The 15,315-nt window shown below is 49.3% G+C and overlaps 1 protein-coding gene across 2 annotated transcripts in view; it reads left to right on the top strand.

Annotated features, from left to right (window-relative positions):
* Positions 1–15,315, top strand: part of kiaa0825 (KIAA0825 ortholog) — a 126,770-nt gene that overhangs the window by 3,378 nt on the left and 108,077 nt on the right. The window contains exons 2-6 of one of the 2 annotated variants that reach the window (XM_030359761.1): positions 309–446; positions 5,959–6,127; positions 6,479–6,670; positions 7,321–7,506; positions 8,169–8,496. In XM_030359761.1, coding sequence (XP_030215621.1) covers positions 316–446; positions 5,959–6,127; positions 6,479–6,670; positions 7,321–7,506; positions 8,169–8,496 — 1,006 coding nt within the window. In that variant the 5' untranslated portion in view covers positions 309–315. Of the gene's footprint in view, positions 1–305; positions 447–5,958; positions 6,128–6,478; positions 6,671–7,320; positions 7,507–8,168; positions 8,497–15,315 lie in introns of both variants that reach the window. The other variant, XM_030359762.1, reaches the window with a different exon arrangement.

The raw sequence follows: 15,315 nt of genomic DNA, 5'->3' as shown, positions 1-15,315 counted from the left end.
GAATGACACACATAAGTCAATGGCGTGACTCATGTATGGTAGTGTGCGTTATGTTGTGGGGAGACGGCTTGTGTCAGTGGGCGATATGTAGATTAACAAGCAATGTATGTGTGGATTTCTTGAAATTGTTAACTTTTGGAAGTCATTATCGGGCGCTCTTTGCATTTGCGTTGATGCAATAATAAAACAATAAAAACACATGATTTCCTTCTAAGCATAGAGACATTGTGCCATATGCAGTGAAGTGGATGACTTTCTGGATGACTTGTCTTCATGTCCCTGAATTCCTTTTGGTTGTGGTCCAGCAGGGTGGTCATGGAGTGGCCGGGGGACTTTCCACACGACCATGCCTTCATGGAGCTGCTGGTCCCTGGGGTGCCAAGCGAGATCGACTACCAGCAGCTTCTCCAAGACACAGAGGAAAAGCTCCATCTCAATGCCAGCAGGTGAGTCTGCTGAAGCAGCCTGCATTATACATTATCCTACTTTTCATCATCATTCAAGTCATAGTGCATATTATACTCAATATTATGACTATGCTGTTCTGAGTATTAATTAATCAAGACAAAACACCATGTCAACCTTCTTTGTGATGATTGATTGAACTTGTGTGTCATGAAAACATTTTTGTATAATTCTGATGAGGGGCGCATCAAATCCAAACTAGAAAAATCCATCCGCTCACAATCATGAATTAAAGGCCACTTAACAGTCAACACTTGTGGTGCCTTTGAACGTTCTATGTCATGGCGCACCACACCTGTTGAAAGGATATCAACGTTGCCGCGGCACACTGAGAAAATGAAGATTCGGTAAGGTTAAGAGATAGAGAGTGAGAAATACAGAGGAAATGATGAGGATAATACGGGGAAAAAAATCGATACTTTAGCTCTTTTATCCTTTGTGGTGGAAAGGCAAGAAAAAGCCTGCGAGGAAAAAGCTAAATGTAACGGCTCAACAAAGCCTCACTCTGGCGCCATTAGCGTCTGGCCACCTTCTCCTCTCTTTTCAGCCCCCCCCCCCCCCCATCCCCCCCCCCCACACACTTTCTCTACCTTCTGCTTCATTCTCTTTGCTCCCCCTTTTCTTTCTCAATACCTCTCCATCGGGTTCCCTCACTCTCTCCCTTCGCCCCCCCCCCCCCCCCCCCCCCTTTTCTTTCCCATCTCTTCTAAATGGGAACATAATAATTGAGGATTCCACATCTTGAAACGAAAACCCTTGGGTGGGTAATTCAAGGCTTATTACTGAAGGCCGGGCCATTTTTCTGCTCTCTTTGCATTAAAGGGTTATTTTGTGTTCCCGCAGATGGCAGAGGGGTAACCATTATGAGAACAAAGGCTCTGGAAAATGGGGAATGGGGCTAAAAACAAGACGATCCTGTCCGTGGTTGTATAAGGGTGTTTGCGGGGGAGGGGGGGGGGGGGGGGGGAACTGGTCAGTGTGTCTGTTTGCAGCCATCTCCACTTCACATTACCTTTCAGACAGTCCCCTCAGCAGAACATCAGCAGAAGGAATCTATCCTCCATTTATCCTCCGTTTCTCCCCCTGAATTCAACCTGGATTAGATGTGAGTTTCTAACATACCTTCTCCTGTGGTGCCCGCGCATACAGGCACACCTGACCGCAAGTAGGGGTGTGTGTGTGTGTGTGTGTGTGGGTGTATGTGCGCTCACCCACATCTGTGCACACACACATACACATACAGTGGCTGGATGCAGATAAGGCCGCAGACAGTGGATGGATGCCGATAAGGAGCGTAGACAGGAAGGAGGCGAGACGTCAGGATGGCTCGATACAACGAGCAAACACAAAGTGAAATAAGACGGGGGGGTGGGGGGAAAGAGACCAAGGAAGAGATATGCAGTATCTAATGCCAGCCCCTGTGAATGAGCTCTCACCTGTTTATGGGTCAAAGTGACTGGCCTGCTCCCAGCTATCGGATGTCAGACATTTGACTAAGAGCTGCTCCCTAATTAAAAGAGATTAAGATACGCTGACAACGGAGCCGGCTCCCACAAATTGAAATGCTGTAATCCATTAGTTTCATCAGATGGGACACTGGCTGCACAGGGCTCAGGTTGAGCCGGAGATGTGTGTGCGTTTGTGTGTCTGTGTTTGTGTGAACGTGCACGCGTGTTATTGTGTGTGTGTGTTTGTGTGTGTGTGTTTGGGACAGGAAGAGACCTAATTAAGTGTCAGTGCAAGCCTCCTTACAGTATAGATGCCTCCGACCCCACCGCAGAGAGCACTGAGGCAAATGGTCTCCACTAGCCTCCTGTCAATCCTGATCAGGCTGCAACATAAGTACCCCTACATCACTGTGTGTGTGTGTGTGTGTGTGTGTGTGTGTGTGTGTGTGTGTGTGTGTGTGTGTGTGTGTGTGTGTGTGTGTGTGTGTGTGTCTGTGTGTCTTTGTCTGTGTCTGTGTTTGCGCGTGTTGGAAACGGTGTATGAATTTGTCACGCGATAGCTTGTCGACAGAGATTTAATGTACAGTCTCTAAAGACACACAGAAAACACACACACAACATAGATTTCCATCTTAACAAAAAAAAAACAAGGGAGGGTATTGAGTTTGCGTGTAGCGGTGCAGGAGAAGTGTGTCAGGTGAGTGTATCTGGGGTTATCTCCTCTCTGGTGTCCGGCGGGCCCTGCTGGCTGGAGGCCGAGGGCACTAAGTGGGCCATGGGTCCTGGCCAAGGGAGAGATCTGCTTCCCCCCCTGTTCATTCAGGCCCATTCACCCCCTGTACCCTCCCAGCCCACCCCTCTCTCCATGCACAGAATGGGCCCCTTTGATAGGGCAGTTATTCGGTTCCCCGACGGCTGCTTTGGCACTCAGTTGAGCTGGGGCTTATTTGAAAAGGATCCCCCTACACCGAACACACACACACACACACACACACACACACACACACACACACACACACACACACACACACACACACACACACACACACACAGAGACCCCCCCAATGGACGAGAGGAGTGGAGCGCGACAGTCAGACAGCCTCGCTGTAGCCCACCCACACTAAATTAATTCTGACAAGGAACTTAAGATAACGTCAAAGCGCTGACTAATCGCCGGATTGGGTTTCTGTAAGTCAGGGAGCTGTGAAATGTGCCATCATATCTAATGAAAGACCTCCTCTCTCTCTCTCTCTCTCTCTCTCTCTCTCTCTCTCTCTCTCTCTCTCTCTCTCTCTCTCTCTCTCTCTCTCTCTCTCTCTCTCTCTCTCTCTCTCTCTCTCTCTGTGTTTCTCTTTCTCGCTTTCTTTCACTCTCTCCCGCTTTCTTTTTCTCTACCTCTGCAGGCATTCAGATGTTGTGCTGTGTGTGTGTGTTTATGCATGTCAGTTACACTACCATGTTTGTCAAGGTGCTTTAGGAAACCATTCCGTCTCGTTGCCTCAGCTTGCTTCAATCTCTCATTCGTGGGTCTTTTGTTACTGCAGCGTTTGCCATTACTGTCCTGTCCATTGTCGTCCAGACTCTGAAACCTCAACCTTTTTCTTTTTTTTATCCTTTATCTGGGGTCTTCTCTTTTCTATCCCACTTTGGCCGTCTTTGTCTCTCATTCTTTTCCTGAATCCATCTCTCTCCCTCTCTCTTTCCATCTCACTCGCTCTCACTCTCACTCTCCTTCTCTCTCTTTCACTCTCTCTTGCTCTCTCTCTTTGGGCGTCTGAGCTCTTGGCAGTGGAAGTCATCAGGTTGTGGAGCTAATCCGGCCCAGTTGATTAGGACTGCTAGCAGCTCGCACATTGGCAGGCTAAAGGTCAGGGCGTTTCTGTAGAGCCGGATGGACTTGTCGACACAGACCATTCGCGGCCACGTTCTACCTTACAGCGCAAGGGTCGAAGGAGCGGTAATTGAAAGGCGGGCATTCAGAAGCAAATGGAAAGAGTATTAGAAGAGGGAGAGTTAGGAGTCTGTCGGTGTATATATAGATACATAGATACAGTCTCTCTCTCTCTCGATATAGATACATAATATTACTGCAGTGGTTACAACAATAACTACATAGACAATGTTATTGAGGTGTTTCTCTTCCATACCACAATTGGTTGGCGTTGGATAAATGTATTTCCGTCTGGGATCAATAAAGTACCGATAGTACTATGGCATTCTATCTTTATTTAACGGGGAAACAAAATAAAACAATTATACATCTGGTTACACCCTGGACTGGGTATTTTAGTAGGAAAGAGAATGCTTGTTATTTGAGTTCCAGGCTAAAACAGCGAGTGAGCATCTGGTGTCTAAGGTGCCTTGAAAGCTTTGTGCAATTTAGTTAAGTTCAGATGAGACCAATTGAAACTGCAGTAATTTGGGTTCCACCCATTTACTCTTGTTTATGCACTTATTTATCTTAAAAATATAGGAGTATATGTATAGACACCACATTCATTCATTGAAGGGCCCCCTATTTCACCACCAGGTGTGATTAGCCATTACAAGCCTTACACTGGAGTTGTCACTATGTCACAGTTTAGGGCAGATTTTGAAATGGCTTGCAATGGCTAATCACACTCATACCTTGTGGTAAGATCGGGCCCTTTAATGTCAGTGCAGCGCTATAATCCATGCTGTCCAGGCCAGCTGAGCAACACAGTGTCAAACATACTGGATCGGTCACTGTATCACAGAGTTCAGTGTAGTGTAGCCTTCTAGGAAAACAATGACCCACACACACACACACGGGCGCACATGCACACGCACACACAAACACTTATGTCTGACCTTAGGCACGGAAACACAAAACTCTGACATTAACGCTCGCTATATAATCACGATTCTATCAGTCAGCAGGTTAGTGTCAAAAAAATAGAAAGAGAGCTGAGACGAGAGAGTGAGAGAGAAAAAGAAAGATAGATATACAGAGAGAGAGATAGAGGGGAGAGAGAGGGGAGAGAGAGGGGAGAGAGAGGGGAGAGCAGTACATGCCCCAATGTTCAATCTAGAGGACAGGGATTTTTAACAGTCTATAACATTTTATCCCTGTACACCCCCCGTTCCAAGTGTATCAGATTGAACAGTTATTTAATGTGTTGCCGTTGGAAGACATCTGGATATGTTCATGGCCCAGGAGCGAGCAGGAGGTGGTTTATAGTCCTGTGGAGGAGGGATAGGGGGGAGGAGTATGAGCGGTTTGATAGCAAAATGGCCTTTTGGCTCTGTATCACAGATATGAACACACGGCACACATCCACACACACGCATGGACATTTGTTCAAAAACATGTTGTGTGTGTCTGTAGGTTCTTTAGTGTAAGTGTGCATGTTTACTTTGAAAGATCAAGTGAGAGAGACAGGGAGAGAGAGACAGAAAGGAAGACAGACAGACAGTCAGACAGAGAGATGTGGAGAAGGTGCAAACAAAGGGGCAGCAGCATACAGAACAACTTTGTTATGTTAAATCGCTCACACGCACGTCACACACACACACACACACACACACACACACACACACACACACACACACACACACACACACACACACACACACACACACACACACACACACACACACACACACACACACACACACACACACATTAAGGAGTGTATGCATGGATTTGCATGGAAATTACTAAACATGATCCCTAGGATGTCATTTATATAGAGGATGAACATTCGAGCTTGATGCAGTCAGTTCATTATAATTATAACATAGTTTGTGTGTGTGTGAGTGCCAGTACACACTCAGTAGCATTGATACACCGATGTCTCTGTTCATTACTGGTGATGCTCCTGTATCTGTCACCCGCTTCTAACTGTAGAAGGCAACAGAGAGGCAGAGAGAGATAAAGAGATACATATCAAAAGCAGGGGAGAGCAATAGGGAGCGAGTGTTGTGACACTAACCCCTTAAGAAATGTGGGGTTACTATTGTGAACAGTGTGTCTCAATCTGTATATGTAAACACACAGTGCATGTCCATATATGTTGTCCAGTATTGAGCAGAGCCTGAAGGAGCTGCAGGCCAAGATGGGAGGCGGCCTGACCGGGGAGCTGCCTGCGAGCCCCACAGAGATCCTGCAGTGGCTCAGTCCCCAGAGCATCAGTGGCACCCGGCCGGTGGCCACAGGACATCAGGACATCATGGACTTCCTCAAGGCTTTGGTAATGCATTGCCCCATCAACGGTGGCATCCGCACACAGACACAAATAAATGCCTACCCTGATAATTCAATGCAAGCAGTACCGTTTTCGAAACTGCAAGCAAAACGTACTTTCACATTCAAAGAAGGGATTTACATTCAGACATCAGAAAAATACAGGAAGCCCCGTTGCAAAAATAAAGACTGGTGCTAGATGATATTTGCTATGATTGCGATCAACCTTAGTTCACCTTTTCATTATTAATACATATTCTAAATGGCCACCTGTGCCGAAGCATCATACCCCATCCTCAATCCGTTCCTCCTTCTCCCGCCGCCTTCTTCCCTGTCACGGCCCTCTCCATCCCCTCAGCACCAGTACCTGGGCTCGGACGAGGAGGGCAGAGAGGAGACGGTGCTACTGCTGCTGGTGAACCTGTCCTCCCAGTGCGGCATCTCCTTCTCCAGCCCCCCCTCCTCCTCCTCCTCCGGCTCCCTCTCAGGGCAGCAGGCCACCTCCTCGTTCCCGGTGGTCAACGCGCTGAGAGACGACTGCTCCCTGGAGGTATGGCCAGTCCGATGATTGCTTGTGTTATGGGATTCAATTTGGGACGTTAAAGTGGGAGTTGATTCAACCCCCAAATAAACACGCTCTGGGGTTTAATTAGCTCTGTGTGCCAGAGTAGTTAGGCTGCGTCCAAGTAATAGAGTGAAGTGCGCGGTCACGAATTAGACGTTGTTTGTTTTTGTCTTTTATTAAATAATTCACCATAGCCTGTTATAATCAAAATGGTTGCAAATTATGGAGCTGAATGGGACTGAACACATATGCCACCACTTCTGCTTTGAGGAAAAAATTATATAAATTTGAATTTACCAATGTCGTTCCTTCACGGCTTTAGCCCGCAAGTAAGTTAGTTCAACCAATCACAAGCGGTTATCTTTGTCATAGACGCCATGGTCACTGTACATGTTACAGGTCATGGAGTTTCTCAACACAGTTCTTTCATGCATCCGTCGTGGTGAACTGCATTCATATCTTAACACTACAATGTCACATGATTTCTAAACTTCCCCCCCTAAAGGCTTTGTATGGCGCAGAGAGGGAGAGGAAGTGAATCAGGCTGACGATCAGCAATCAGTGCATGGCGTTGTTATAAAAAATATCGCTGACGCCTGCGTCTCTCGGTCCACTCACTCTCCCGTTCTGTGTAGGTCCAGGAGGCCTGGGACGACGTGCGTCGCCCGCTGCGGCGCCACCTGCTGGCCCGGCTGTCCTCCTGCGCTCCAGAGGATCAGGGACCCAGGCGGCTGTTTACCTTGTCCCTCGCCGAACGGGTCCACTGCCTCCAGCAGCTTTGTTTCCTCTTTCCTGAGGCTGAAGTGCTTTCACACTACCAGGTCAGCCCTGTGAATCGTTGTGGCTAACACTAATGTAATCTAATCTGCTACTAACTTGATTGTATCTGAAGCTCCTAATACACAGTACGTACCGTTACCTACCATATGTTAGTCGATTGTACTGTTTAGTTGCTGAGAATGTCTTGAACTATACTGCAATAAAATACTTCCCCTCCCCCAAAAATGTAATAAATACTACTGATTAAACCTTATAACCACCAAGTGAAAACTAGAGCCCGACCGATGCTGGGTATTTAGGAGCCGATGCCGTCACCAATGTAGAGAATAAAATATTTAACATTATCGACATATCGGCCGATATTCCAAATACATATATATACCGGCCGTTATTCATGAGGTAAAGGAACCAATTAGATGATGTATGGGGAGGAGCTAATAACCTTCACACAGAACATGATGTCAAACTGTTACTGTTGGGAGTGTTTAGGTGGATGTACTCCTTTAAAGCATTTAGAGGCTCCACCACGACAGTAGAGGATTTATGAAGACTTCATGACATTCAAATATCACACCATTTCCTATCGGTGCATATCGGCATTCGGCAATCATATACGCCGACACGATCAATCTGCGGTCAGCCGCCATCGGCGATATCTCGGCCGGGCTCTCGTCAAACCCTTGCGTGCCGTGTGGTCTGACAGGCGGTGAGGAGCCAGTGGGTTCTGTCCTTCCTGCACGCCGCCCTCGGCTCGTGTCCCGCCGGCGAGACGGGCTTCGACAGAGTCTCGTCCGCCCTCCACGCGGCTCGGCCGGCCCTGGTCACGGCGGTGAGCGAGGAGCTGCAGGTGCTTGGCGGGGTCACGGAGACCCTCCACGCCGTCCTGGCCTTCGTGGCCGCCGCCTACCTGTCGCCCCTGGCCCGGGAGCTGGCGTCCGTGATGGAGCGGGAGGCGGAGACGGCGGTGAAGGAGAACACCACGCTCAGCGGCCGGATCCTGCGCTACTCGGCCAAGTCCAAGGCGACCGTCGGTGGGTGAAGCCCGGCCGTCTTTAAATCTGTTTCTTTATTCAACTTAATGCCACTGTGGGGCTGTTTCACTTCGTTTTATTGATATTTTTACTGATAGAAACACGGTTAGCGAATGCCCTCGCCCTTATTTCTCCGGCTCATGGTTATGCAGCCTCTCATCTTTCATCCTCACCATCTTGCCGCCTGATAAGGTCCCGTGCGCTGCTTCCTTTTCTAATATCTTTTTCCTTGGCTCCTGTTGTGAGCACTGTAGCCTGCGCCACAACAAGCCAAGGCTTCTCTGGGCAATTGTCAGAAGCAGCCTTTTCCTCTTCCTAATTACATTTTTCTACTTCACTTCCCCCCCCCCTTCAGCTATACCTTCACCAACGCAAGTAGAAGAACAGTTTATCCAGAGGCAAGGTCTCTCTTGAAACTACTTTCCAACCACTATTCAACGCATCCTTTTACTACAGCTGCAATAAGTTCCAAACCCACGCAAGGGCCGCGACGCCGCGTTCAAGGTCTGCCTGCAGTGAGAGTGCGTGTGTGTGTGTGTGTGTGTGTATGTGGGTGTGTATGTGTGTGCTGGTGTGCGTGTGTGCGGCCATGTGTGCCTGCGTGCATTTCATATGGCTTCAATTACTAAACATTAGCCTTTATTCAATCTCTTCTTTAATTCACCAGTTAATCCCTACGGCCGGTTAACATGGATCCTCAGTATCATCCTGTTCCTCGTCGCCGTAGCGATCTGCCTGGTAAATCTATAGTAAGCCCTCGGAAGCCCCAGTCCACCTGTGGAAGCGTTATGTTAAATGCAACACATTAACCCATACTGTGTGTCTCTCTGCTCCTGAGTGTGGAGGGAACAATGGAGAGGCTATGCACACGGTTTAACTCTCGCTCAACCTTGAATTGAATTCTGCGGAGAAAAAGAATATAAAACACCTTTTATGGGTATGAAAAATACTTATATTATGTCCCATTTCTTTTGGTATAAAATGTGCCACAATACCAAGTGACATGCATTCATGCAGCAAAAAGTATAAGGGTGGCTGGCAGGGTGCGTGGGTTCACAGCCACACACAACCTACTGTGTAACTTTTGATTTGACTTAATATTCCCCATTTCTTCTCTCTTTCTTTTTCCCTCCTTTGTTTTTTTTCATTTTTTTACCGCCTCACGCTGGCCTATTTACAGATTGCTGAGGCTTAAGGTTTTCCATAAAAGGCGTAAAGTGTCTGAGCCATTGTTTACTTTTTCATAATGGTGCATATGTCAACTTCCCCGTGGGACGGCGAACTGGGTACTTTCACATCTGCCAGTCTTGTAATAACACGCTGCCGCTATCACTTTCAGCATTTTTTTTTGTCCCCCTTTTCATTCCTACGTACCTTCCGCCCCTCTCTATCTCTTCTTCTTTTTCTTCTTCTTCTTCCTCTTCTTCTTCCCGTCGTCCGCTCCGCGGCGGGCTCTACACCGTCACTCCCCTTAAACGAGAGATGAGAGGAGGCAGCCCGGGTAATTGGCCCTGCGTCAGCCCGGCTGTTTGATCAGGAGCGCGGCGGAGGCTACACACCTACGTGCCGCTCGACAAACCGTCAAATGTACCACCGGAGGCAGAACAAGGCTCCAAAGGGAGCGGGGGGGATAGGGGGGGGACCGTACTGTGTAATGACGGTAAAATGGAGCAGTTTGTGCGTGTGTGTGTGTGTGTGTGTGTTTGTTTGTCTTCTTTTTTTGTGTGTGTGTGTGGGAAGACAAGAGACTACCAGCTGCAGCGCACACGAAGCAAGAGGTACAGGCAAGGATTACACTTATTCATATCGTTCTTAGCTCTCAGCCCCCCCCCACCCCCCCCCTCATCCCACAAAAAAAAAAAGGCACAATACATGGATAAAATATATGAATGCATAACTGTTATAATGCATCGCAAAAATGTTATACGATAAAGCAAAAACACACACAGAAAGCTATGGAGCAGGGCACCGTGACGCCAGCGGCTTTACCTTACATGTAGAACACGTTCGGTTCTCCCGTTCCACACGAGGCGGCGTGCGCGCCCCCGCCTCTAACTGCCAACTCAATTATGGCAGCGGACATAAAGAGAGGGGAAAACAACACAACGAAGAGCGGGAAAGTGCTCCTATTTCCACCAGCCTCCGACGGGCTGCTCAGAGGCTACCCCCCCCTCCTGCTGTGTTATTGTTGGTCTCTGCGGTGGGGGCGGCGCTATAGGTGTGTGTTTTGATGTGCCCCCGGGAGGATGCGTGGCGCCCCCAGGGGGCGGAGCAGGCGTCTGTAGCGTCAGCCACTGTCAAACCGCTGAACCGTTTAACGGCGTCTGCGGCGGGAAAACTGCCTCCTCTTTTAACCCCGCCGACTCAAAAAGGCACTTCTGACACGCTTCTTCAGACAGATGTGAGATAAGGGGGGGGGGGGGTCTCAAAGCCGCACCATCCCCCCACGACCTCATTGTATTATTTTCTTTGTAATATATATATATATTTATTTTTTGTACTACAGACTAGTACTTCTTCTGCACTTCTCTCTCCTTCTCTTAATTGTTGCCCCCCCCTCTTCCTATTTCCTGGTGGTGGGTGTAATGGTGTGAGCCAGAAGAGGTTTACTTTACACATGCGGTTGCAGAGGTTCTGGCAATTGACGGGGTTGTGGTCGTGTGTGAACACAAGTCAGTGTCCAAATAAAAAGCGATTCCTCCGGTTTCCCTGACAACAGAGCGTGTTCCAGCTGGACGCAAATGTGAACGTTTGCTGATGAATTGCCAGGTGACGCACTCACTGGACACACTGTATCGTATGGAAGGGAAATCAGCTTTTTAGAAAGCTATTTTCTGGTACCAAATTCCAAAACATCAGTTGTTTGAACATTTGAACATGTAACCTGTGTTTGTGAGTGTGTGCACGTGTGTGTGCGTGTGTGTATGTGGGCGTGTGTATTTCATGGGAGGTGCTATGTGTGCCTGTGTGTATGTGTGTGCGTGTGAGAGTGTATGTGAACGGAGGGGGCTGTGCGTGCCTGTGTGTAAGTGTGTGCGTGTGCATATGCAGAGAGAGGGATGTGTGTGTTTTTGTGTGTGTACAACATACATTCACATCTGAGCGTGTGTTTAGATATGCATGTGCCCTTTGCCTTCCCGTTGTCTATTGTGTATAAAAAAATAAAAAAAAGGTCAATCAGAACACTTCAATGGCTTTTCTTAAAAAATATCTTTGGCATTGAATCCCCTCATGTTATCCATCATTTACATATAAATGCCTCAGAGATCTGTGTTTTTGTGGGACATCAAAAGCCCGCATTCAAACTTCTGCGCTTACCCACTCCCACTCACACGCCGTCTATTCCCTAACAATCGACCACGGGGGTGAGTGCGAGGTTGCGGATCAGAAGGCATTGTGCATCCCCGCACCGGGAGCAGGGATTTTAAATACCTCCTTCCTCGCACTAACTCCCCCCCCCCCCCCATACGCACAGAACGCCGCTCTGCTCCCTATAGATTCACGTAAGAATGAGCACATGTATGCAGCGGCAGCCGCATTCACCTTCCCACTCCCCCTTCTCTCCCTCACCCTCGTCTCCATCCCGGGCCCCCCCCCCCCCCCCCCCCCCCCCCCCCAACCCTATTTCCTTCACCTCCCCCACCCCCCGCTCCCCAGTTCCTGGCTCTTTGAACTCCCTGCCTCGTCGAGAACGCAAGCGGGCGACAGCGGCGCTGGCTATTCAGCGGGGAGCGCTGGGGTGGGGGCGGGGGGGGGGGGGGGGGGGGGGGGGGGGGGGGGGGGGAGCTGTGGCTGGGGTCTCTAAAGCCGCCACCGCCGCCGTGTCGTTGGAGGTGCGTGTGGGGATTTGACGGCCACTTTGGGAATGGGAATGGTTAATATTTAATGGGAAAGTTCACATCTCGGGTTTTTGGGAAGCCACCGTTGGCCTCGGGGAGATGAACTCGCGCGGCGCTGTGTAAATACGGAGGGGCGGGGAGCTGTTGCCTTTGTATCTGTGTCTTTGCGTTTCCTTTTCATTTTGATTCTGCTTTCTGCCGCGCACGTCTTCCTCGTGGAGGGAAAGTTGACAGACATTAAGATGAGCTATAACACGGGTGACATTGATACATTTGTGTGTGTGCGTGTGTGGTTGTGTGTGTGACTGACGTGTGCATTTTGTGCATGCACATTCACAGGTGTGTGTTGGAGCGTTTGTATGTTTGTGGCCGTGTGTGTGTGTAAGTGTGTGCGTGCCTGCTCGCCTGCTCGCCTGCATGTATGTTTGTTGGCGTGCGCAGGTTGGTGTTTGCGCGCGCTCGCCTGCCTGTGCGTTCGCGGCCGCGTTTCCTGTGCAATTAACGGGATGGATATGTGTAACGGGGCCTTGGGCCCATGAATCACGCTTGACATTGCATTTCTTTCTCCTCTTTTCCTTTTCTTTTGCGTTGACCCATTCACTCCAACCGGGCACAATGGCTTTTGTGCATCACTCTTGAAAAGCTCAAGGATATGAACAAATCACTTTATTTTCCCTCAGTACCTCCTCTTGATGGAGTGTGCGGTGCGAACGCCCGGCTGATTGAGAACGGCGAGCACTCTGCGGCGACTCGCCGAGACTCGGAGGGCAGGGGGGGCCGGCGAGCCACAATGCCGCCGTGCCGTTCAGACGAGAGGCTTCCATCGTAACAATTGATCCCTCTCCCGCTCCCTTAATCCCGCCGCCTTTTGTCGAGTGTGAACAAGAAGGCTCGAAATAATTTAAGCATCTGACTGTCAACACAATCACCGCCTGCGGGGTACAATAGGAAGGGATGCGTGCACACGCCGTCAGGGGCCCGCACTCCGATGACTGGGGGGGGGGGGGCGGAGCCTCACTGCGTGGCAGTGCGGGCGCCTCGGGGACGGCGTGGGTGCACTTTGTCTTTATCTCGGTTTGAGGTAGAAGTGAGGTAACTTAAATGAGATATCAAGGAGTGTTACTCTCTCTGCCGCTTCCTGTCTCTGTAAGCAGACCAGATGCCGCTATGTGCGCTGCTGCCTATAGCTTTGTGTCCGTGTGCGATGTGTGTGTGTGTGTGTGTGTGTGTGTTTGCGTGGTTGCGTGTGTGTACCAGCAGCCTGTGTGGGGAGTCAAAACAGGGGACATCCCATGATAAGGCTGTCTGAGAGAGCATCAGGCCACGACTGACGAAGAGGACCCCAGCTGTCACCAGCCTGGCAGGCAGCCTCCACGGTGGCCCAAAGCCACCCCACGAAACACACGCATACACATACGCACACACACATACACATACGCACGCACATACATACACACACACATACTCATACGCACACACATACACACATGCATGCACATACACACACACACACACATACATGTAAGCATGCACGCACGAACATACACACATACATACACATACACACACACACATATACACATACACGTGCATACACGCCAACACATACTCACACAGGCGCACACACATATAGACATACACACGCACATACACACACGCATTCATAAATGCACACGTACACACACATGCACACACTCAAGCAGAAGGCCCCCTCTGTCCACACACAAATGGTGTGTGAGTGTGAGGTGGACCAGCTCAGCACGACGTCCAAGAGCCTTGTTGTGCACATCGTTCACTGGAGAGCCTGCATGATCTCCATCTTCCTGAATAACTCAATGCTGCTTAGCTAACAACATCGGTAAACACTGTTATTCACATAACCTCATCACACACACACACACACACACACACACACACACACACACACACACACACACACACACACACACACACACACACACACACACACACACACACACACATACACACACACACACACACACACAGATCTGTTGCTTACGTCAGAGGGCTTTATAATGATCACATGAGGGTAGTAGTCCCAATGTGCTCGAGGGGCAATCATGCAGTTTGCCAAATAGAGAAAGAACATCCCTGGCAGATCGCCCCTCTGATGGTCTCATTACCACTACAGAGAGAGAGGGAGAGAAGGAGGGAGGGGGAGAGAGAGAGAGGGAGAGGGAGAGAGACGATTCGGGTGGTGTGTGGGGGAGAGAAACTGCAGGAGAAAAAATTAAATCAGTGGCTAAATTATTGCATGATTGCCCATTCCCCGAAGACTTGGGCATCATTTGGTAGAAAGTGTCTAATAATTGGTTTTCGGCCATGTCACACACATGCAGCCCCCCGCCAACCCCCCTCCCGACACACTCATGGCTCTGTTAGAAAGGCCTAGGCCTCCAGGGTCAGGGGAGGACAGACCACAGCCGGATGAGTTGGGGTGGGGTGGTGGGAGTGTGTGTTGGGGGGGATCACACACACACACACACACACACACACACACACACACACACACACACACACACACACACACACACACACACACATACACACACACACATACACACACACACACACACACACACACACACACACACACACACACACACACACACACACACACACACACACACACACACAAACAAACAGCTCTGTGCTTTCTCCTTGTTCGTTATTTTATTTTTTTCCCTCCCCTCTTCGGATAAATGAAGAGAACGAGTGCGAGAGATGAAGCAGGGGACAGTGAGAGAGAGAGAGGGGAGAGAGACATAGAGGAAGAGAGAAGGAAATAAGCCATGTGAGTGAGCGCCGGCAAGGAAATGAAGTGGCAATAAGTGCAGCCAAAGGGGAAATGCTCTTCAGCATGACTTTAATACATCAGACGGGGGATTTGGCAGCCCGCCACACAGCAATTGTTTACCTTTTTTGCTCACTGGCTGCATCTGTTCTGTTTTGTAAACGG

This window comes from Gadus morhua, chromosome 6, assembly GCF_902167405.1.
Source record: "Gadus morhua chromosome 6, gadMor3.0, whole genome shotgun sequence".
Classification (NCBI taxonomy): Eukaryota; Metazoa; Chordata; class Actinopteri; order Gadiformes; family Gadidae; genus Gadus; species Gadus morhua.
The sequence above is the reverse complement of the archived record's forward strand: the minus strand, read 5'-3'. Positions and strand labels throughout refer to the sequence as shown.